The sequence below is a fragment of the Peromyscus eremicus genome, unplaced genomic scaffold, assembly GCF_949786415.1.
Source record: "Peromyscus eremicus unplaced genomic scaffold, PerEre_H2_v1 PerEre#2#unplaced_300, whole genome shotgun sequence".
NCBI lineage: Eukaryota > Metazoa > Chordata > Mammalia > Rodentia > Cricetidae > Peromyscus > Peromyscus eremicus.
In genome coordinates this window covers 166225-189648 of record NW_026734536.1, presented here as the reverse complement: position 1 = coordinate 189648, position 23424 = coordinate 166225, and the positions used below count along the sequence as shown (strand labels likewise).

The 23424-nt window shown below is 35.3% G+C and overlaps 1 protein-coding gene across 2 annotated transcripts in view; it reads right to left on the bottom strand.

Moving 5' to 3' along the window:
- Positions 1-23424, bottom strand: part of Calcrl (calcitonin receptor like receptor) — a 96285-nt gene that overhangs the window by 22049 nt on the left and 50812 nt on the right. For both annotated transcript variants that reach the window (XM_059252846.1, XM_059252847.1), the window contains 6 exons: positions 22929-23015; positions 20631-20772; positions 17705-17815; positions 17363-17475; positions 15924-16015; positions 104-230 (listed from right to left, as the gene is read on the bottom strand). In XM_059252846.1, the coding sequence (XP_059108829.1) occupies positions 104-230; positions 15924-16015; positions 17363-17475; positions 17705-17815; positions 20631-20772; positions 22929-22982 (639 nt within the window). In that variant the 5' untranslated portion in view covers positions 22983-23015. The remainder of the gene's footprint in view (positions 1-103; positions 231-15923; positions 16016-17362; positions 17476-17704; positions 17816-20630; positions 20773-22928; positions 23016-23424) is intronic.

The following is a 23424-nucleotide window of genomic DNA, read 5'->3' as shown; positions in this document are numbered from 1 at the left end:
CTATATATATTTATTTAATGACACATATATTCCATATCAGAAGCCACTCCCAACCCATGTCTCTTCCCACTAATTCTCAAAGGTATGACCATGCTTTACTTACAGGATTTGTGGCCACTAAGGGCTGGTTATTAGCCACAGCAGTGAGGTGAATGATTGTTACAATCGAATTACAAACAAATGAAAAGAACAGATTTTTATGCAAGGTGATCCGTTGGCAACTCAGGCTCCTACAAGGCAAAAGAAATACACTGTGTTGATATCATAAAATGTTTCTACATTTTTAATTAAATGTAATTTAAATAAAGTATACTTTCAACTGATAGAGGTTGCTCTAATTTTGAAAAAAAACATTGTTTATCCCCAATTTTCACTTGATAAAAATGTTAGTTGAGGAAAAACCCAGATAAAAATGAGTTGCTTTAGTAGGGGTGACCATATATAAGGATGGGGAACTTGTCTGTAAAAAACCTCTGCATTAATTTCTTCTGCTTAATTCAAACACAATTAGTATTTTAATTCATTGTGCAAAGGCAGAAATTGAGATTCAGGGAAGTTACATAGTCAAAAAAAACATGTTGATAATGAACTTGAACACTTCAATTTATCTGAGACTTTCACGCAGATAAAATGCCTCTAGTTACACTACATGGTCTGCTTTGCTTACATACAAGTATATTTTGTTGGGATGGTAATGACTATATTCATATTAATCAGTCATAGAAAATATAATTGTATTTAGACTAGCTGCATTGACGAAAATTAGAAATCATTGATGATTGTTCAGAATTGTTGATTATTTTTCTGGTTGCCTCAAATACCCTCAAGATATAAAAAGAAGTTGACCTTTTATCATTTGTATAAAACAAAGGGGAACTGGCCCTGTGTCGTTCATATAGAGTAGATTTCAGAAAAGGTGTCATTACAGTTGAGTGAAGCAGCTTTTCAGATGTAATCCACAGTCAAGCTTAGATTTTTTTTTTTTTTTTTTTTCTCGGTTTTTCGAGACAGGGTTTCTCTGTGTAGCTTTGCGCCTTTCCTGGAACTCGCTTTGGAGACCAGGCTGGCCTCGAACTCACAGAGATCCGCCTGCCTCTGCCTCCCGAGTGCTGGGATTAAAGGCGTGCGCCACCACTGCCCGGCTAGATTTTTTTTTACATGACTACCTTGCCCACATTCAAGGGAAAATTCCAGCACAAATTCCCTCAGAAGCACATGTGCAAAGTTAAGCACGTGTGTAGGAATGCATGATACATCATTTCATCACAGAAAATAAAACCTCATATGTATTTTACTGAAACTAATCAAATAGTCTTTCTTGAGAAACCATTCTACATAGTTCCAAGACTTCTACTTTGAAAATTAAAGATTTAGTATAATTTTGTCACTTCCCTTTACATTAAGAAACAGAACGTCAAAATTTGGAATTAGGATGGGTATCAATGTTTTCTATGTTTAAAAATACAAAGTTTAGACTGTTTTCCTTCTGAGATGTATGTAGCTCTGTGATTCTATATATATATATATCTCTACTGTTTCAAAGAATGAGGAAGTCAGTATAACCCAAACTAATGTGTACAGGTTGCCAATACATGCTGGATGCTATTAGTGAAGATTTATAAAAGAGTAAGGATGAGACAGCTCTTAAGATAACCATTGAGTGTAGATGAAGCAGTCATTTAACAGCAGGTGTTTGCAATCATCTGCAATCCATCAAAATACAAAGAATTGCAACTCCTTGTTTCATACTAGAGTCAGTGAACGTGACTTGATTCATAGTGCATAGTAGCATGAGAGGAAGGTTCGGATAAAGTTTGATCTACAGAGTGTTGAAGATATTCCACAGAAAACAGAAATTTCCAAGAATTTTTAAGAGTAGTATGATTCTCGTAATTTAAAGAAATTCAACACTGAAAGATAGGCCTATTTTCAATAAAATTACACAGTAATGACAATGCAGACAATGGATGAAAAAGACAGGACTACTTAAAGATACTCTTCTTACAGTGACGATGAAGACAACAGATGAATAGGACAGGACTACTGAAAGATACTCTTCTTACAGTAACTAACGTTACGTGCAGTTTATTTCCATAATGTATCTCTCCTATGACAGAAGTCATGAACAGACAACTGTCTGCTGGAGATTTCCACTGTTTCTATGGAGTGCCAAGCATTGTGTAGGAAGGAACTACTTAGTAATGCACATAGGTGCTTCTTTGGGTTTCAGATTTTAAGTAAATGAGCTATCAGCAAAAAAATACTTCTCTTTTGGGGGCTAGTTTGCCTTTTTCTGCTGAATACCTAATCTAAGTCATTGGATAAGACCCATACCCCCTCTTTTAAAAAAAAATCATAATTTTCAAATTATGATTAAAGATTAGAAAGCTTTGCTAAAAGGGCAAATTTGAAGTATTTTAAAGTAATTGGTTGAAAGCATTAAAGAAATCTATTATAAAATAGCAATACATGCCAGACCTGGTGACAGAGGCCTAAAATCTTAACTATTTGGGAGGTCAAGGCAGGAGGACAAAAAGTTTAAGGCTAGCCTGGGCTACAGGGGGAGTTCCAGACCAGGTTTAAAAACTTAATAAGATTCTATTTCAACATAGAATTTAAAAAATCACTGTGCTAGGAAAATATTTCAGTGGTAGAGACCCACCTAGCATGCACAGAGCCATGGGTTTAGTCTCTGGTACTGCCAACTGATTAGTTAATTAAAATTAAAACTAAAAATGGTAACACTTGAATGCAGTAGTAAATGAAAGTTGAAAGATAGGATCTGAGGAATATAATAACAACATTTATAATGATATCAGTTAATATATGGTATACATGTATGAAATTCAAAAATAAATAAAAATATGATGTTAAAAGATAATTGTAACTTGATATTAATGATCTGCTCATGGGAAAAGATTGGAAGAATTTAAAGTGTTAACCATAGCTAAAAATGTTTAGACTTCCCTTTGTACATGTGAACATCCTGCCCTTTCCTATACTAACCCACATGTCTGTTCCCCTCAGAAATTTCCTTTTCATTGACTGCCCCTTCCCCAATCTGTCTTAAATGGTGAAAAGTTAGCAATGAGCAGCTGGTATATATTGTCTTCTGAAGATGTAACTGAGTATCAAGCCTACATAACTCAAGCCACTGATCTCTGTTTTAGCAATCCTGATGTTCAGCTGAGCTGTCAAGACTGTTAGAATAAACTAGACCACTGCCAAATCAGTTCACTCTATGTTGTGAAAACATACCGCACTGTCTAAAACGCTGGTCTGTTGCTTTAGTTTCCTCCATTTCTGCCTCTAGGAACTGTACAGATTAAACAATGCAGACAGATGCTATCTGACATATGGATTCCATCAAGGTCTAGTGATAAAAATGTCTCAGATTTAGACAGTGATTCCTATTGTTTCCTTCGAAGCACACACATTAACACATGTAAGTAGATTGGCACAGATAAAAATCAACTTGTACGTAAAATTTTTAAATCGAATTATTAAACAGATGATTTACTTAAAGAAACATGATAAAATTTTGAGATATATACATATAAAATTTGTTCTGAGGACTGCAACTCAAGGCTTTGTATGTGCTGGACAAATCCTCTTCCACAGCTAACGACTTTTTTTTTTTTTTTTTTTTTTTTTTTTTTGAGATGAGGTCTCCCTATGTAGTCCTAGCTGGCTTCAATCTTGTCATGTAGCTCAGGGTGGCCTCAAACTCACAGATATTCACATGCCTCTGCCTCTGCCTCTGCCTCTAAAGTGCTGGAATTTATTATCTGATTGATATCACAGGGAGGCCTCTTTTCTGAAAGGAAATGGAGGAGCAGTGGATCTGGGGGAGAGGGGAGAGAGGAGGATGGGGAGGATGTATTTTATGAGAGAAGAATAAAGAAAAAGAAAGAAAAAAAAGACATGCACCATCATGCCTGGTTAGAGATATTTTTAAATTATTAATCTATGTCCAATTTTTTACCTACTCCAAATTATTACTTTACTCAAATATTAAAAGCAACTAGTTATCCTTGGAAATGCTTTGCAAAAAAATCTTCCTGCTTTCTTTAACTAACTACCCTTTCCATTTTAGCATAATCACAGAATAAAAAATGTGATTAATGAGTCTGTATTGTCTCCATTTTGTATTCTTTTCTGATAATTATTTTAGAAAATCATCTCAGGATTTAATGTTTGGTAAGCAGAGTTGCACAGGCAACTGGTACAAGTATGCCAATAACACCATTCTAATATGGGCCACTGAAGCTCTCTTTTGGAACAATTTTCAACAGATGACATCAAGTCAGCACACGCGGTCCTGACTGGGCTTTGGAAGCCTGAGCCCTTCCTCACAACATGCATTTGAACAAGTTTCTAACATCTCTAATTCTCAGACTCCTTAGCTATACTAGAGGGATCCTTATATGATTGCCTTGAAGATTAAGTATGATAAACCATGACATGTGTTTAGTACAACCTATGGGGAACACTCATAAATGTTAATTATTATCTTTAGCGTCATTAGCACATGGTTCATTTTAATTATGCAGTCAATAGTTTCCTGACACAATAGTAAGAGAGCATCAAATTCTATCTCAGTGATTTTAAACTGCTTCAATAGTGAAACAAACATGTTTTATGTGGCCCAACAAAAGAATTAAAAACCTATCACGTTTTTGTTACAATCGCAGGAATTCAACAATCAGAAGATAATTTCAATATGATGAAAACTCAATTGATCAAACACCTAAATTCTTTTCCAATGGAATTCCACTCTCTCTACATGTATCTCCAAACCACTATGTTTACTATCATGTTGACCCCAATTCTGCTGTCGAATCTTCAAAATTCTGCAGATAATGTGGTCAAGGATCTTGCCTTAATTTTCCATTTGGGTTTGCTGTGAGAAGAGAAATTTTTTAAGCTACTTTTCTCAGTTTAATGATGAGCAGCATAAAGTATAGAAGAATGGAGCACAGTGATATAACTGTAGCCCTGTCTATAGATTACTTTCTTATTCTGGTTCATCCAACTAAATAACTGAGTGCTCAGATCACTTCCCAATAAATCACTGGCCATGTATTTGAAAGGGCAGTTCATTCCAAATCAAACACTAGCAGAGATAATAGGCAGAGAAATCAAACACTAGCAGAAATAATAGGCAGAAAACAATTAATACACCAAAAAAGAGGGTCTATATTTTGACCATTTGTCTATTGAACTGATTTGCACTGATCAAATATCTGATTATTTGTGACAAGAGTATAAATAATCTCTAATGACAGCTACTTGTGATCATCTAGACACATTAAAAGATGTGTGTTTATTTTCATAGAATGCTCAATAAAAACCCCTGCCTGGAGTTGGCCCTCTGCCATCACGCTCTTTCCTTCCCCATCCTTGCCCTTTAGGGCTGCCTCTTCAACGCCACAGGTGAGTCAGGGCTGTGTAGGGAGCAGCTGTGTTTTCATGTGGCCAGCTGAGATCTTCCTATCTGTGAACTATGTCATACAGTGCTTTCCCTTGTCTCCTAGTGGGCAGGAAACCATGAGAAGAGAAAACAATCTTCTGAATGTTTGTGTTTCTTACACTCCAAAAACAAACAGTTTTGTTTAGAGGTAAAATTTGTAAGACAGCAGCCACCATTTATTGAGTCTTTAATATATCTCAGGCAAGCTAGAGTCATTATCTTAACAACCACTTAAGATATCATTATCTTTTAATAAAACTGAAGAAGGTTGTTCAAGGTCAGACATCTAATAGATGACCTATTGAACAGTAAAGTCTTGAGGAAGCAATGAGGGTTTGTTTACTTTATTATTCAATTAGTTACTATTTGTTGTTTATAGTTATCTGCTGGCCAGTGTTTCTAGATTCTGGGGAAACAGTTGTGAACTGCTCAGATCAAGACCCTAATAAGTTATTTTTATCACAGTGGGGAGCAAACAGATATGTGACGTCCTTCTTAATACTTGTGCTCTTTTTTTAAAAAATGCAAAGGCTATGATCAGAGTGAAAGGCATTCTCAGGACAGACCCAGTCAAGAGAGGATAGTGGGGACATGGATTTTAAGTAGAGAAGATGCCCTGAGTTAAAGTGATGAACTTGGTGTTTTGAGGAGGAAGAAGACCAGAAGGTGACAGCATAACCTAACATTGTACCTTTCTACAGATGGGGAAAATTAAGAAGAGATTAACTGCAAAATATTTTCTTTATTCTGTAGCATTACAGTCAATTGTTATGTGTATTTTTTTGCTTTCTAATGGATATATATATATATACACACATATATATACACATATATGGTATATGTGTGTGTATGTAGTCTACTTTTCTAATTATTCTCATCTTCTTTAAGATCTCAGTTTTTAACATCTGACTACCCCACCAGCAAGTGTAGCAGTACAGTTCCTATTCACTCAATGTCTTTGTATTTCCTAACAACTAAAAGGATGATACAATTCTGAGGGGGGGTTTACTTTGAGTTCTCATATATAGTCACATCTGTGTGTGGATTAAATGACTCTTACTATATGTTCTCTTTATACTACGGATTTTAATACATTTAAATACTGTATAGTTTTATGCCAAACAATAGTTTACCAGTTTAGTTAAAATAATTTTGTGTCATTCTATACCATTTTAATTTAGACATATTTAAATAGCACTTTTGGTTTAATTTTTTCAAGAAACTACATAAAATATACTTATGAATAAGTTAATAGTTATAAAACATCAATAAACATTTATCTTTAACATATATATGTAGCTTCAAATTATACAATTATTTCTTAAAAGAATCCCAATTCTGTAATGCCTTACTTACTTTCATTTCTATATATGATACTCTCCTCAATCAGCCACTAACACCAGTTGTCTTAGAGTAGAAATGGTTTTTACTGAGCAAATTCCATTACTTCTTGCCCTACATTGCCCTTATCCAAATCTAATACTCTAATATGGAAATGCAATTTTCTTACATAATTCAGTATATATTTTTAAGATTTTTTTTCCAACTACAACTCATATTATGTAATGGAAATGGTTTTAACTCACACAGCTTTCAGTATGAGGAACACAGTTTTTAATACACTGATTAAACTACAGCTTGGAGATAGACTGAGTATGATTTGACAAACAAGACTAAGAAAAGCATATTTAGGTAAACAATATGCAGTGTTAAACTAGCGGAAGCCTAGGATGCATACATATGACATAACATACTTCGGAACCTAAGGACATAAAACTTGAAAAAAACAAATGGTTCACAAAAGTTTGAAAAGCAAGGATGTGGTAAGTGGGTTTTGATAAGCATGCTATTGGGCAACTCTAGATGATTGTAAATTCAACCCTTGTCAAAGTACTGACAGATCAAAAGCAAGATTTTAAATGAGCCACTTTTAAGTGATCACTCTGGTTTCCCAGACAAGTTTATCAGACAGATTTGTAGAGCAATACTCAATGTAGGATTCCTTTGATTCTTAGCTACCTTAAAGGTCAAATTGTATATAATGTCTGAAAAAAATTATAGCTATAAGGAAAAACTATACCTGCTTTAATTCAAGAGAAATAAAATGGATGTTCATAACACTAACTGAAGATACTCAGATTTGACATGGAAACAAGGTGAGAGTTTGGGTCATTTGTCTTGAAACACATAAGTACAAAGTTTATGCATAAGCACTATGAGACTATCTCACTAAATTGAGAATGCTTGACTTAACAACGGGATTTTTTTCTTGCTGCATTTTATTCGAGACTTATGTCAATAACCTAGAAAGATAATTTCTACATGCTTGAAAATATGCAACTTGCTTTAAAAGAAGTTAGAATTAGCATCTAAAATTTCAGCAAAGAAATTTTAACAAACAAAGATGTCCTTTCAAGAAGTCAAAACAAACTGAAAAAAGTAGAAAAGAAAATGAACCATGCCTTCCCTGACAAGCCAGATAGATGCTGCACACTCCCTTTTATGTGCAAGCAGATGAAGCCTTTTATCTGAGTTGAAAGGAAGATGCACATTTGCTATGCTTTCAGTTTTGTACAGTAATTAAAACATAATTTGTAACTAATCCCAGTAAAGTTTATTTATTTTTTATCAAAAGGGTTCTGCTTTGTTTTTCCAAGGATTATTATGAGTAAGTCATTGCCTCTGAGGGCTTGGCAAACCCAAAGTTATGGCTCTGTGTCTCCCCCACCCTTTCTGTTCTCTTTCCTTTAACCTCCTGCTCTGATTCTTTACTTTAATTGGCTCTAATATAAAACAAATCTATCTTGTGAACAGCATTTCATGTTCTCTGTTTCTAATTTAAAGCATGGATGAGTAGTAGACCGTTGTCTTCCCTTTCTAAGCAAAAAATAACAAACAGTACCCTAAATCAACATTTTGTATCGTTCTTGGTTTTTATGAGGGCGGACCAGTGACCCTTGACTACCAGAGTGGGGAAAAAGAGTTTCCTGTACCAAAGACTAACTGAAGAAGACTGCAATAAGAGAGACCAGGTTGAGAGGCAGAAGGAATATGTAGATGGATTTTTCACACACACAAAGATTTTATCTGAAGCATCAGCTCCTCTAGAAATTGTTTCCAGGTTACTTGGCATGAAATTAGTAATTTCTATCATCCCTGACAGCCTATGAACATGCTTCATGCAGCATTTAAATGTAGGAATTTCTGAGGTGCTCAGACTTTCTTTGATTTATCTGCAGTCTGCCATCTTATTTTACTTGGATACTTCTACAGATCAGAATTCAGAGTCCTGATCTAATTGCTTTCTTTCTTGATGGAGACAATGAAGCCTGGAAAACCTCAAGGAATTTGTTGGAGGTTAGAGGTAAGATATGGACAAGTCCTGGATGGAAACTACAAAGCCGTTATGTCTTAATTCTTCAAAAGTTCATAGAGTGCTAATTTGATGCAAGATACTATTCCAAGGCCTAAGATGTGTGAAGAAACAAAACAGAAATGGTTTCTGCTCTCCTGAAGCTAATTTTGTGATGTTTTATATTATTTTGATCAGGTATTATTTATTTGTGGGGATGCTTTCTCATGTCTCAGCACAATTCTAACCATAGTTATTTTTTTCTGAAATCATTATTCCATTCACCAAACCATTCATTCCGTATTTGCTTTCATTTACATGGACATTATGACAATTAACCTTCTAAATATGGCACATATAAAACTAAAAGTTTTGCTTTTTAACTTTTGTTCTAAGGACCTTATAGTATAATTACTGGGACTAAGTAGCTAAACTGAGAACTTTTAATGGAATTTTAATGAAAAGTGATAGCAACATCCACAACTGGGAACATTTGGTTGTAATAAGATACTACCCAGCATTGTATCTCAGTGATAAAACTGATATTATAACAGCCCTAAGCACAAAACAGTCATGTAGGTGGTAATGTCATCTGCATGACAAGCATGTGAAAGAGCATCAGAGAAACAAGAGAAATTGCTCAATGCTCTGATACATCTGTCCTGTAATAATGTCTACACATTAAAAAGGGTATTCAAAATGCCGTGTGAGTTCTGACTTGAGCATTTGCTGTATTTCACTTAAGGCCTGTATAATAACAAAGGAAATGGTTCATTGTTTTGTTTCTTTCTGTTCAAACTATCTGTAATTCAAGAATATCCAAGTCAAATAAAATAACTAAGTCAAGCAGAAAGATTATAAATTGAGAAGGACTTCGGAAAGTTAGTTCTTTACTGGGAAATAAAGAAAGTTAAGAGTTAGCCTAAATAATATCTTTATGGCTTCTAGTTTACAATTTCTACCTGCTGAAATTCTGTTCATCAAAACAAAAACTTTTCAATGATACCATCATATCACAAATCTCTGATTCATGAGTCAGATGTATCTTTCTTTCTTCCCATATGTTCCTATAGTTCTTTATAGCTCTACATTAATACATTTAAAAACTGACTATTAACATGGGGATAATGCTGGGTAACTACACAAATGGAGTTAGCCTATGTTCCTCAGTGAATTGGTATCTCACCGTTTTCTGAGCAGTTCATAAATGCTAGATACTGTGTGAGTCGATGATGTGTAGAAGCTTCCTACAAGAAGGAAACATTCCATCTTGAGGGAAGCTCCTCAGGAAGAAAGGTAAGCAACTCAAAATGGCCTCAGGAAGTCCCTGAGGACCATATTCACTAGACTCCCTCCATGACTGAGTAAGCAATGAAAGTTGAGAGTTTCTCTCAGAAAAATTGAAACCAAACTTCAGAGAAGACAAGCAGCAAAGAAGACTCTGAGGGAAGACCAGCTGCCTGGAAAAGGCAGAAACCAGCCCAAATACCCGGAAGAAGTTTAGACCAAATGAGGCACCTGGAAAAGTGTTATTACACAACAGTCCATTTAAAACATGATGGCCCACTTTAGACAAAGAAAACATCGAGCTTACTTAAAACCAAAATTAGGCAAAGCACACACTATTAATAAGTATTGATATCGAGATTAAAATATAGCCCATGCTTTTAAACACTGTCTTGCGCCAGGCGGTGATAGTGCACACCTTTAATCCCAGCACTCGGGAGGCAAGAGGCAGGCGGATCGCTGTGAGTTCGAGGCCAGCCTGAACTACAGAGCGAGATCCAGGAAAGGTGAAAAGCTACACAGAGAAACCCTGTCCTGGAAAAACAAAAAAACAACAACAAAAAAACCCACTGTCTTGCCCCATTTGTTAAAATTGTGTCCAGATTCAAATGTGTGCCTGTCATACTAACACAATTAAAAGATGCTTGATGCTTTCTTTTATAACGTTCAGTATAGTAAACAGCTTATTGTAATTTTAGTATAAACATTAGGTACAAGCAAGGTAATTATTTGCAGTCCTTTAATATTTTTTGTAGCGGCCAAGAACTAAATTTCTTAAATTGATGAGTAACTCATTAAATTTAAGAAGGTTTCAATTGTGTGGCACTATATAATTACTTTTAAGAGCACAAATGTTAGCAAATAACAAACACTTGTATTTTATATATATGGACATTTAATTTCTTTTTCCTAGAATTTTTTTTTAGCTAAGCCACATAATTTCTTTTTGTCTGTGACAGGGTTTCCTCTGTGTGGTCCTAGCAGTTGTGGAACTCTCTCTGTAGACCAAGCTGGCCTCAAACTCAGAGATCCTACCTCTGCCTCCCAGGTACTGGGTAAAAGGCATGTGCCACCACCACTGGCTTCTTCTCCTTTCTTATTATTCCAACTCTATTCCTAATTATTTGGACTCAAGGGGTTATGTTTCTAACACTGTATATTTTAATCTTTTATGACTTAATATAATGGACATGAGGACAGTATTTGGGACAATATGAAATTTCTGGCCTTTTGGGAAATGAGGTTTGTATCTGTCTATTGTTTCTTTGAAACTAAGGTATTTCCGAGAAATATGAGTTCATCTTTGAAAAGGTGGTTTCCATAGAAAAATAGTTTGGAGGTTTTAAGTCTTAACCTTTAAATATTAGTTGAATGGCTTTTGTTTTTAGAATAAAACATATGTAAATAGAGACATCATCAAAACTCTAAGCCATAAATTCATATCAATGATAGTTTGCCAACATAAATTTCTTTTGTATGCAAAATACTTTCACAAGTACCAGTTTCTTTGATGTTATATATTTTAACTTAAAGACAACTCATTCTAATTCAAATTACTTCTCCATTCAAAGATTCTTAAGCTTTGAAAGAACATTATAAGTCTTCAGGCCCAGCTATAAACCCAAAAAAGGAAAAAACGACTATATAATATTTTTGTGTGTGTATGAATGGGTTTAGCATGTCGTACATGTGTGGGAACATGCACAAGTATATGTGTGTATGCATGTGGAGGCCACTGGTTGACACCAGACATCTTCTTCAATCACTCTCTCGATTACTTTTAAAACAGTATGTCCTATTGAACCTGGAGCTTGCCAATTTGGCTAGAATTCTGGCCAGCAGGATCAAAGGGTCCTTTCCCTACCTCTCCAGCACTGGAATTACAGACACCAGTTTCCTGCTTCCAGCTCTTTACATGGATGCTGAAGATCCAAACTCAAGTCCTTGTGCTTATCTAGAGAGCACTTTACTGAATTAGCCATTTCTCTGACCAACCATGTCAACATTCTTGATTGATTATAGTGCATGATTTCTCCTTGAAAACTTTGAGTGACAATGAGGTCTATTGATAACTAGATGTTCACTACATTTTGTTTAGCTATTAAGAGGTTTTTCAATTAAGCCATATATTTTCTCCTCTTTGTTACTGTACAAACTCTATTTCTAATTATAGTTATTTGTACTCATGATGTTTTATGCTTCTCTCACTGTACATCAATACTTTATGACTTAACATTCTTTGTCCTTTTATGATATAATCAAAATAGATATTGTTTGCTTTAATTCCTCAACCTCCTTGATAACCCATTTATTATGAAAGAGTTTTCTCCTTTGAGAACTGAATGAATGAGCAGTCTGATTAGAGATTCAGACTGATGCTATACTTTCCCTGGTCCAGTTTGGCTTCAGTATTGTTTGCCTTGGCAGGCCCACTTACCTCATATGCCCAGTGAGCTTTATTTTATTAACTCTTGGATTTTTTTCACATGGGGAAGGAGTATTAATTTTGCTTTTTACTTGGTGGATATTTTACTGATATCTTTGCTAAATCAGAATTGCATGAAGGCACATGACGTAGAATTCCAGGAGACCATTGTTTTCTTTCTTACTACTGGTTTTGGAATGCAATGTAATTGCTATTAACTTTATCGCCTTTAGAAATTTAATGTCCCGGGATGTTTTGGCTTGTTACATGAAAAATAGAGACAGTTTAATCTGAAGAGTCTCAGCTGGAATGGTTTTTAATTTAAAGAGATTATTATCTCTCAAATGCTTTCAAATTTTTACACCATGTCCACTGTAATTAGTTACAGTTTCAGTAAGGAATTCAGGAAGAGTCCGCTGAGGAAATAATCAAGTTATGAAACATTTAATCAAGTTAGGAGGTGGAGAAGATGATAGGCAAGACTCATTGATAGTTTTGTGTTTATATAAAGTACAGTAAAAAGCAATCTAATATTTTTAAGCAGAGAATGACAAATGAGGTCTGTATTTGATACAATTGTTTTAAGATTATCTACAGGTGAATAAAGGGAGCTGATTTAAAAGCTGCTAACTAGCAGCTGGGTGTGATGGAGCACATCTTTAATGCCAGCATTTGGGAGGTGGAGGTAGGCAGATCTCTGAGTTTGAAACTAGCCTAGTCTACATTCAAGCCAGCAATGGCTACACAGTGAGTCTCTGCTGAAAAAGAGATGATGCAAACTGGATTAAGTAAGACAATTGATTAGCTTGAACTGTTTGGGAGGCATTCAGGCAGTGGGACCGGGACCTGTCCTCAGTGCATGAGCTGGCTGTTTGGAACCTGGGGCTTATGCAGGAACACTTAGCTCAGCCTGGGAGGAGGGGACTGGACCTGCCTGAACTGAATCTACCAGGTTGAACTCAATCCCCAGGGGAGTCTTTGCCCTGAAGGAGATGGAAATGGAGGGTGGGCTAGGGGGAAGGGGGGCCAGCGGGAGGGGGGAGGACAAGGGAATCCGTGGCTGATATGTAAAATTAAATTAAATTATAAAATAAAATTTAAAAAAAAAGAAGGAATAAAAAAAGAATGGACTCTCAAATTACTGCTGAATTTCTGATGAATGTAACTGAGTTTCTGGAGATATTGTCAGTCAAGATCACTTTGTAAGAAACCGGTCTTAAGTTTGTAAGTGTTGGATGTTATGAACATGATCTAAAAATGTTGCTTCTAGGAGACTTTTGGATTGATATAGTTCATGAAACACAAAAACATGTATCTTTGACCAAGAAATGTCAAGGCTTTAAAAAAGATAAAATATTTGCATAATAAAACTAAAAATTTACTGTAAAAATGGGCTAGAGAGTTAGATCAGTGGTGAAGAACATTGGCTAGTCTTGCAGAGGACCCAGGTTAAATTCCCAGACCCACATACTGGTTCATAAGTGTCTGTAACTCCAATTTGTGGGGATCCAATGCCTCTTCTGAACCCTATGCACACCAGACATGCCCATCATACACAGCACCCATATATGCATGAAAAGTTCAGCTACTATGGAAATGAGTGTGGTGGTTCCTCAGGAAGATGGGAATCTATCTACCTCAAGATCCAGTTACACCACTGTAGGACATATACCCAAAGGATGCTTCATCTTCCTACAGAGACACTTGCTCAACCATGTTCATTGCAGCTGAATTGGTAATAGCCAGAAATTGGAAACAGCCTAGTTGTCTTTCAACAGAATAGCTAAAGAAAATGTGGTACATTTACACAATGGAGTACTACTCAGTCATTGAAAGAAATGAAATCATAAAATTTGCAGGTAAAAGGTAAAAAGAGGGAACTAGAAAAAAGTCATCCTGAGTGAAGTACCCTGGACTCAGAAAGACAAATATGGTATGTATTCACTTATAGGTGGATATTAGCTGTTAAGTCAATGATAACCAAGCGACAATTCATAGAATCACAGAGAGTGGGTATAGAGTAAGGGACTGGTGGGAAGATAAATCTCATTAGAAAAGGAAAATAAAATAGACAGTCATGGCCAAATTGGGGGGGGGGGCTGGAATGGGAGGATCAAGTGGGGAGGGAGGATGGAAGAGGGGGAAGAAGAAGGGAATATGGGGAGAGACAGTTAAAAATTAAGGGTCATTTGAGGGCTAGTAAGGAAACCTAATAGAGTAGAAATTTCCCAAAATATATATATATACATGAAGGCAATCCAAATCAAATTGCCAAAGAATCAGGGAGACAGTCCTATCTAGCCATCTCTTGACAACAAATTAAGCTTCCAGTGACAGGATTCAGCTCCATTGAATCGAGTTGTTGGCCAAAGGAGTCCCATGGGAACCAGAAACAACCCAGGTTGTTGCCAAGACTATGGATTGCTCTCCACAAACTGACAGAAAGGCCCATTGCTGAAGACAACACTTAAACAACTCACTGAACATAGACAAGTCAAGCTAGTGACTACATAGAGCCTTCCTCCCTATGTTCCTGCATCTTTGGTACAGGAAAGCACTCTGCATGCTACCAAAAGAGAAATGCAAACATCAACACATCCATATGATCCACAGTGGTATTCCTGCCTGTACATACAATATGCTAGGTCAGTGATAGCACAAAAATTCTGGGGGTAACCAACCAATGTCTGATTTGACTTAAGGCCCACTCCATGAGATGGATCCCATACCTGACACTGAAAACATAAGACCAGATAGCCCAGAGACCTAGGGCAAAACCAAGTACTACTGTTCTAAAAAAAAAAAAAAAAAAAAAAAAAAAAAGCAATAAAATAACTCCTAATGCGACTCTGTTATACTCATAGATCATTGCCTTGCTCAGCCATCATCAGAGAAGCTTCTGCCTGCAGCAGATGGGAATAAATATAGAGACCCACAGCCAGACATTATGAAGAGAATGAGAGACCTTAGAACGGTCAGTCCTAAATGGGATATCTTCATTAAATCCCTCCCCTCAGGGCTCAGGAAACCCTAGGGATGGGGAGGTATAAAGAATGTAAGAGTCATAGGGGATGGAGGACACCAAGAAAACAAGACCAGCCCTCTAAACCAACATGATCAAAGCATATGTTTTATTTTTATATGCCTACTAATTTTATAAAATTAAGATTGAGATATTTCATTAGTAACTTGCCTATTTCATGAAACTAAAATAAAATCACAATTTATTTTAAATATTAAACTTAATATTGTTTATACACAATAATATACAAATATACAAAAAATATACATATAGTTTGTATATTTTTTCAGCACATGAGTTCAATACACACATAACCTGAATTTACCACAGTTCTCAAATTTAAAAAAAAGTTAAATATACTTACTTGAAATAAAAAAATATGATGAGAGATATGAGCAGGGATGCAATAGATAATCCATGTCCAATTATAGTTAGGTAGAATAAATTCAGTGCAGTCTATAATTGTGTGATAAAAAAAATAGAATGAATTCTGTATCTGAAATCTATTTGTGTATTAGATGAGATACAAATTACTAGATTTTATTTTTTTAAAAAATGTTGATAGATTTATAATCACTTGCTTGAAACCCAATAAATCCTTGAAAACATGTTAATGAAGTACATCAAATACTTATGAGTCATGTATCCTTTTTAAGAAATCATAAAGTCACATATTAAATCTTTGAAGTAATGCATTTACTGATCTATTTTATACTATAATAAAATCAGCAATTTTTTATTTAAAATCACTTGATACCCAAGATTTGGTTTGTTCAGAATTAAACGCCTAATAAGGCTTTCTTTACCTATTGAGTTTTTCTATTTCTTTTCACGAATCTGAGGCTCAGAGACAGATCTTAATTTAATATGGAAAGTTTAAAAATCCTTTGATCTATAGAAATGTGTTTTAACATTTTCTTCTTAGTTTTCATTTTCTTTCTTTTTCTACTTGCTTTTAATATTTATAGAGGGTGGGTTGGTTGGTTGGCTGGTTGGTTAGTTGGTTGGTTGGTTAGGTTGGTTGGGTTGTGTTTTGGTTTTGGTTTGGGATTTGGTTTTGGTCTATAACTTAAACAGCTCTGAGAGGGAGAGCGTACATGATATATAAATCCAGTGGTAGCCTGCAGTTATTGAGTGATTGCACTCTACTGGTCTTCTGAAAGTCACTAGAAGAAAGTACACTTATCCTGTTTAGCACAGGGATTTCTTGTCATGGCCATGGGGCAGATAAATTGCCAAAACAGGAAACACATATCAGTGTTCACACTTTTAATCATACACACACACAAACTGAAAATACATAAAAGTATTTCACTCAAGCTTTACTCTGTGAGTACTGTTCTTCACCATTGCTTTAATTCTAAGTTTCAAAGCAGGAACAAGACTGAAAGACTCCACAGCCAGTTAGGATGAGCACCTTCTACTGAGGAGGAGGTGGAGGTTTAAAACCCACTGAGCTTATCCCATTTGCCTGCCGACAGTTTTTGAGGTAATTCTAGAATTCCACTAGAAATGAAAGCTTTCCCTTATATTACACTTTTAAGTTATATTTTCTTTGGAAAATCTGAAACCCCTATACTGAGGCACTGACTTGTAAGTACACTGTTATCTAACAGGATTACTTCCCCAGTGCAAGGACACAATTACTAGCAGCTTTTCCACAGATTTTTTTTCATTGTTCTTCTCAAATGATGTTAGGAAATGGTTTTAGTGTGGAATGGAACATTGACTAATTTTCCCCAGTAATTTTTGAACTGTTTTTAAAAATGTAAACCAAATTTTCAACTCACAATTGTCACATACCTTCACTTTTTCATGTGTGCTGTTATTACACAGAGTGTAATTTGTCCATGTTCTGTTACTGTCTGGATGTCTAAACCAGTTTCCATCTTGGTCACAGATCTTTGTAACCTTTTCTTTAATATTAAAAAGGAAAAAATTTAAAAAGAGTTTAATAAACCTACGGCTTCTGTTCAAATTTTTTCTTTGGTCAAATGAATTCAGAAATAGAACATTAAACATCAAGATATTTATATACTACAAAGTTTCTAGACTACGTTTGTGATAGGTTCCGAATGCATTTAATAAACACAGTGTTCACTAAACAGATTGCAATAAGATCTGTAATTAAATCCCAGCATATACCTGAAGGATCAAAGTCCTGAAAGTAATCAGGGCAATACTGCATCGATTCAGTTCCCGCTGCAACGTCATTCCAGCATAGCCATCCATCCCAGGTTCTGTTGCAGTAAAGGCCTTAGAGAGAAATGAAAACAAAGGGTACTAAGTCTCTGGAGCTACCCAGGGAAACAAACTCTTAAGGAAGGTTTCTCAGTGCCTTGGTATAAAGAAGTCTCCTGGAAATGAAGATGTATAAAGCCCACAACAATTGCTTGATTTCGTCACTAAGTAATCATTACAGTAACCATTAAGAACTATTATTAATAATATCCAAACCAAATTTAGAAATGACTCTGCATAAATATTAGATTCAATTTCTTCAAAAGCAATTGTTCAATAAATCAGGGTATCTTTGACTATTTTATCTAACTATGAGATAGTTGTTAATTAGTGTCCCTGTTAATTTTTTTTTTGTTTTTGTTTTTGTTTTTCGAGACAGCGTTTCTTTGTGTAACAGCCCTGGCTGTCCTGGAACTTGCTTTGTAGACCAGGCTGCCCTCAAACTTACAGAGATTCACCTGCCTTGATCTACTTAGTGCTAGAATTAAAGGCCTGTGCCGCCATCATCGCCCACCTAGAAACTGTATTCTTTTTCTTTTTAATTTTTATTTTGCAATACAATTCAGTTCTACATATCAGCCACAGAACCCTTGTTCTCCTCCCTCCTGCCCTCCTCACCTTCCCCCCAGCCCGGCCCCCATTTCCATCTCCTCCAGGGCAAAGCCTTCCCCACAGACTGAGATCAACCTGGTAGACTCAGTCCAGGTAGGTCCAGTCCCCTCCTCCCAGGCCGAGCCAAGGGACCCTGCATAGGCCCCAGGAAACTGTATTCTTAAGGAAAGTTTTTTGAGCATTTTCTGAAGTAAAAACCTTCTAGTCAGTATTACTATTTTCACATTTTAAATATAATCATCTTATTTTTCATCAATGTGAAGATAAAGAAGCTTGTATAATATATCTTTCATATTACAATAATGTTGTAAAAATATCTAATTAAAAATCTATAACAATCTAGAATTTGTCAGAATTCAGTAGAACGCTGACTGCTGCATAAAATATCTATTAATAATAGCATATCTGTACAACCGCCTTATGATCATTTTAACCCCAATGGAGCCATAATAATTCTGGTGGCCTAAAACTGTAAGTAATTGCAAACTTTGAAAAGTCAAATAGGACAACCACAGCTTTCTTTCCTGTGATCTTAAATAAATTTTAAAATGTTCACAATCATATATAGCTAGTAAAATAAATTTTGTGATCTATCAAGAAACATTCTTACTGGTTCAGGACTCATATTAAACCGTCCAAGTTCCCACTGCAAGACTGTGTATAATACACTTCTACATGGGCAACATGATGCATCACAATGTCTTTTTTTTTTTCCACTGTGTTCTATGGAGTCAGAGTGAGATAGATGTCTTTGTTCAAATGGATTTCAGATTTAAAAAAATATATAGTTATTTAGTCTACCTTTAGTGTATTTTTTTTTACAAATTGAAAAATGCATTGTGAAGTTCTGAGTTAAAATAAGCAGTGATCCTGAACTATTTTATCACAGAATTGTTTTATTATGAAATCAAAAAGATTTTCTAATGTTCAGCATTAACTTTTAGTACTTAAACCTTTATCTAGATCACTTTCAAGGGGTTAATTCAATAATTACAAAGCAATGATATGGAATAAAATTATGTCAGTTGACATAGAATTGGCATACAGATGTTTTAATTATTTTATAATTCAATCTTATTGATGTCCTAAATCAGATAGTTTACAATTGCTTGGAAAAATTTAAAACATACTTTGCTGACTGCTATAACAAATGTGCAGCTCCAGCACATAAACAGTTCTTAAAATATTAGTAAATTAATGTTCATTTCAATTAAGTTTAAAGGTGCTAAGTGTGAAAAGGGTTTTTCTCACTTTTAAAAGCAAATTTCTTTTTGATTACAGATACTCACATTTTGCTTTCTTATTTGGTTACATACAAGTATATTATAAATGGTTCTTTTTCTAAATGTTTTGAAATCTCTCTTTTCTCTGACAGTTTAAAAAACAGAATTATGTAAAGGGTCCACGTTTTGCTTTGGCTCACTGTTTTGTACTCTGTCATTGAAACTAACTCTGCGTTGGGCTTCCCAGATTAAACCAGGGAGTTCTTTTGGGCTTGGATATGCATAGAAACTCTACTTTTGTTGCTCATCTTCTACATCCAGAATCAAAGCAGAGATCTGGTGCGTGGAAGGTCCTTCATGAATGGTACTAACGGCAAATGGTTTTCTTTTTTCTTTTTTTTTTTTTTTTTTGACTTCTTTATTATGTATACAATATTCTGTCTGCAGGGCAGAAGAGGGCACCAGATCTCATTACAGATGATTGTGAGCCACCATGTGGTTGCTGGGAATTGAACTCAGAACCTCAGGAAGAGCAGCCAGTGCTCTTAACCACTGAGCCATCTCTCCAGCCCCAAATGGTTTTCTTAAGGAAGACTTTGATAGCTTTGCTACCAAATTTACTATGAACATATGTGTATTATTTAAATACAAGTTCTATCAAGCAAGGTGTTTTTTAAAAAGATAAATTTACAAATTACATGAACCGAAGGTCAATGATTATTGACTTGTCTTGTTTTAATTCTAGTATCGATTAATATTTTGAGTATTCTTACACCTTCTAAGGGATAATTCTGGAAAATTCAGTGTACGAAATGTTTTGTTAAATTTTACTGAGTTGAATCATGTCATAAAACACACTTCACAAATATATAATGAAATTTGTACACAACTAGAAAATAAGCGACTAATTAATTTTTAGTTAATGGATGTGAAGAGCCCACATAGATAGTTCTTTTAAATATGTGCTAAGTGCGTTTGGAATTAGTAGCGATTACCTTCAGCCTGTTGAACAGGGTCTTGCATAATCTTTTGGTAACACTCGTATTGAGCGGTCATGATCTTGTTTCTAGTGACTCCCAGCTCTGTTTGGTTAAAGCCAAACAGGTTTCCTTCGTCTGGCTCCGCTGTAACGAGAGTCTAAGGGAGGAAAACAACAATGCCTTCAGAGGGGTGGAAGCCCTAGAGACCCGGTGGAAAACAGCAAAAGCAGAGAGGTGCTTGCTTGCTAAATGACTCTTATGAGGAAAACCCCGTGTGTAGTGTTCGCCACTTTCTTTAGGTCTGAAACTCTTACTGTGTCCAGTTTGAAATAGCCTTCGGGCTGCTGCCGACGACAGCGCTGAGAAGCACCATTGACTCTCCGAAGCCTGTGGCAGTCGGCCGGCTACAGCACAGCCTACACACTTGTTCTGGAACGCCAGCAGCTGTATTTACAGTCCCCCAGTGTTTTTAATTGCTCTGTGAATGCCAGTAAAGTATCCATCACTACTACCGAGACTCTCTTTCATATTGTAAAACAGTAGAAAATAGCATCTAGATATCAGGGAGTACCGATAACATGGAAAATAATCAAATTTTGTACATTTGTAACATCAAAATAATAATTTCCTCACTGGATGGCACCACATTACCTGATTAGCACTAATATTGGCTGTTATTTTCTGGTAGGTTTGAGTTTCCCGATAGAGATTTATACAGAAGTTACCCTGGGACATAATAAATGAAATTCTGGAACATTGAGACTATTTTTAAGTTATTTGATTTTACTTTTCAATGTTGGGGGTTGAACCTAGTGCCTCATGTAGGCCAGCACTGTAAATTGAGCTACCATCCTATCCTAAGACAATATTAGAAAAACAAACAAACAAACAAACAAACATTAAAGCCATGTTTCTGAAAAGGTTTGTAGAAAATAAGCAAAGTAATGATAATTTCAAATATATTTACACACTGTCCATGGATGAACTCAAGAGAAAGGGTCACAGGGCCTTATATTACACTAACTTGATGGGTAAAATGCTCCAGTATTGCCTGCAGGGAACTCAGGTTGGCCCATGTAGCTTGCTGGCACACTTGACTGAGGGTGCTGAAGAAATGGTTCTGTCCACCGAAGTCTAGTCAGTTACCCAAGATAGCATCTCCTAAGTGTAGACACTGGACTCCTTCTAGACTTGGGGATGTTTTCCAGTGCATGGACTCACAGAAATGGAATATTGCTCATTGAGGTTTTCAGTGCTGTGTTTTTTTTTTTTTTAAATATTTATTTATTTATTATGTATACAGTGTTCTGGCTGCGTATATTCCTTCAGGCCAGAAGAGGGCACCAGATCTCGTTACAGGTGGTCATGAGCCACCATGTGGTTGCTGGGAATTGAACTCAGGACCTCTGGAAGAGCAGCCAGTGCTCTTAACCGCTGAGCCATCTCTCCAGCCCTCAGTGCTGTGTTTTAATCCCTTCGTTTGAATCTTTTTGAGGGCTTTGCTAGGAAACACCACAGGAAAATACTTTGCTGGCACAGAATTAGATGAGATTATGTCTTTGGGTTTTTCATCCATATAAAGAAAGAAGAGCAGCACTGATGTCTTTAATTTGATGCAGAAAGCCAGATGAAGGGTCACGTAACTACAAATAAGTGAAACCATGAAGCATGCAGCTCTTTTGGCCTTGATAATCCTCTGCCTTTACTTCTGGCTTCACATCTCTAACCCACATATGCAGAGAAGCACATGGAAGTGAATACACACATGGAGACACACTTGCTCCAAATTCAGCATCAAGATCCATTTGAATGAGTGAATTAATGAATGAATAAGTACATGTAATACAGTACACAAATACAGTACATGTCTCCTAGATTTTTTCAATCGATATATGACAATCAATTAGTGGAAAAAATTTTAAGACTAGAATATGGATTTTTTCCAACAAATAACTAAATCCATGTGTCTCTCTAAATGTATTTTATGTGCTGTGTGTAATTGTACTATTATAAAGCATTATCCCAGTGTTTTCCTAACTTTACCACTTTAACAAAAGTTTTGTACATTTGAATCCACTGATCTTCCAACCTCCTTCCAAAAACCCAACAGTCCATATTGGTTATAAAAATTCAAAGTACAAAAAATAGTAAAGAGAAGTGGATTATTGCTGTGTTACTTGGATATAAAAATAAAATCAACTTATTCAATAACTACTTTAACTTGTATTAATTAACTTTTATCAATTAGATGAATATATTGTAAGTGAAGCATAGTCATAATTAATGAGATAAATAAGTGGGATGAATGCTTACCATATTAAAAGGCAAGAGAAACAGAAAATACAGCATATGCTTTTTCTCCATCATTAGTGTTCAAATGAAATGTGTTGTGTGTTCAAACTGTAATAAAAATGAAATAAATGCAATTCAATACTCATGAAATCAATATATGCTTCAAAAGAAAATATCTGTTATAATTCTACACTAATTCTAAGGATTTGATTAGTAGTCATACAAATATTGAGAATATTATGGCTTAAAGTATAACAGAGTTTAGTGAAATATATTCTAGTTTAACTTCACTTACAAATAAAGAAAACATCTTGTATATGTATTTTGTGTAATTATAAAGTATCTTGCTTTCTTTGCCTTTACCAAAATTGGAATAAAATTATTTAACTACAAACATAATCAGCTTTATGTGACTATCTTTTACATTTTATTATATACATATAATTTATCTTTATTTCTTGTAAGTATTAAACTTACCTGTAACTTCATGACTTCAATTTAAGGAAGAAAATTATTC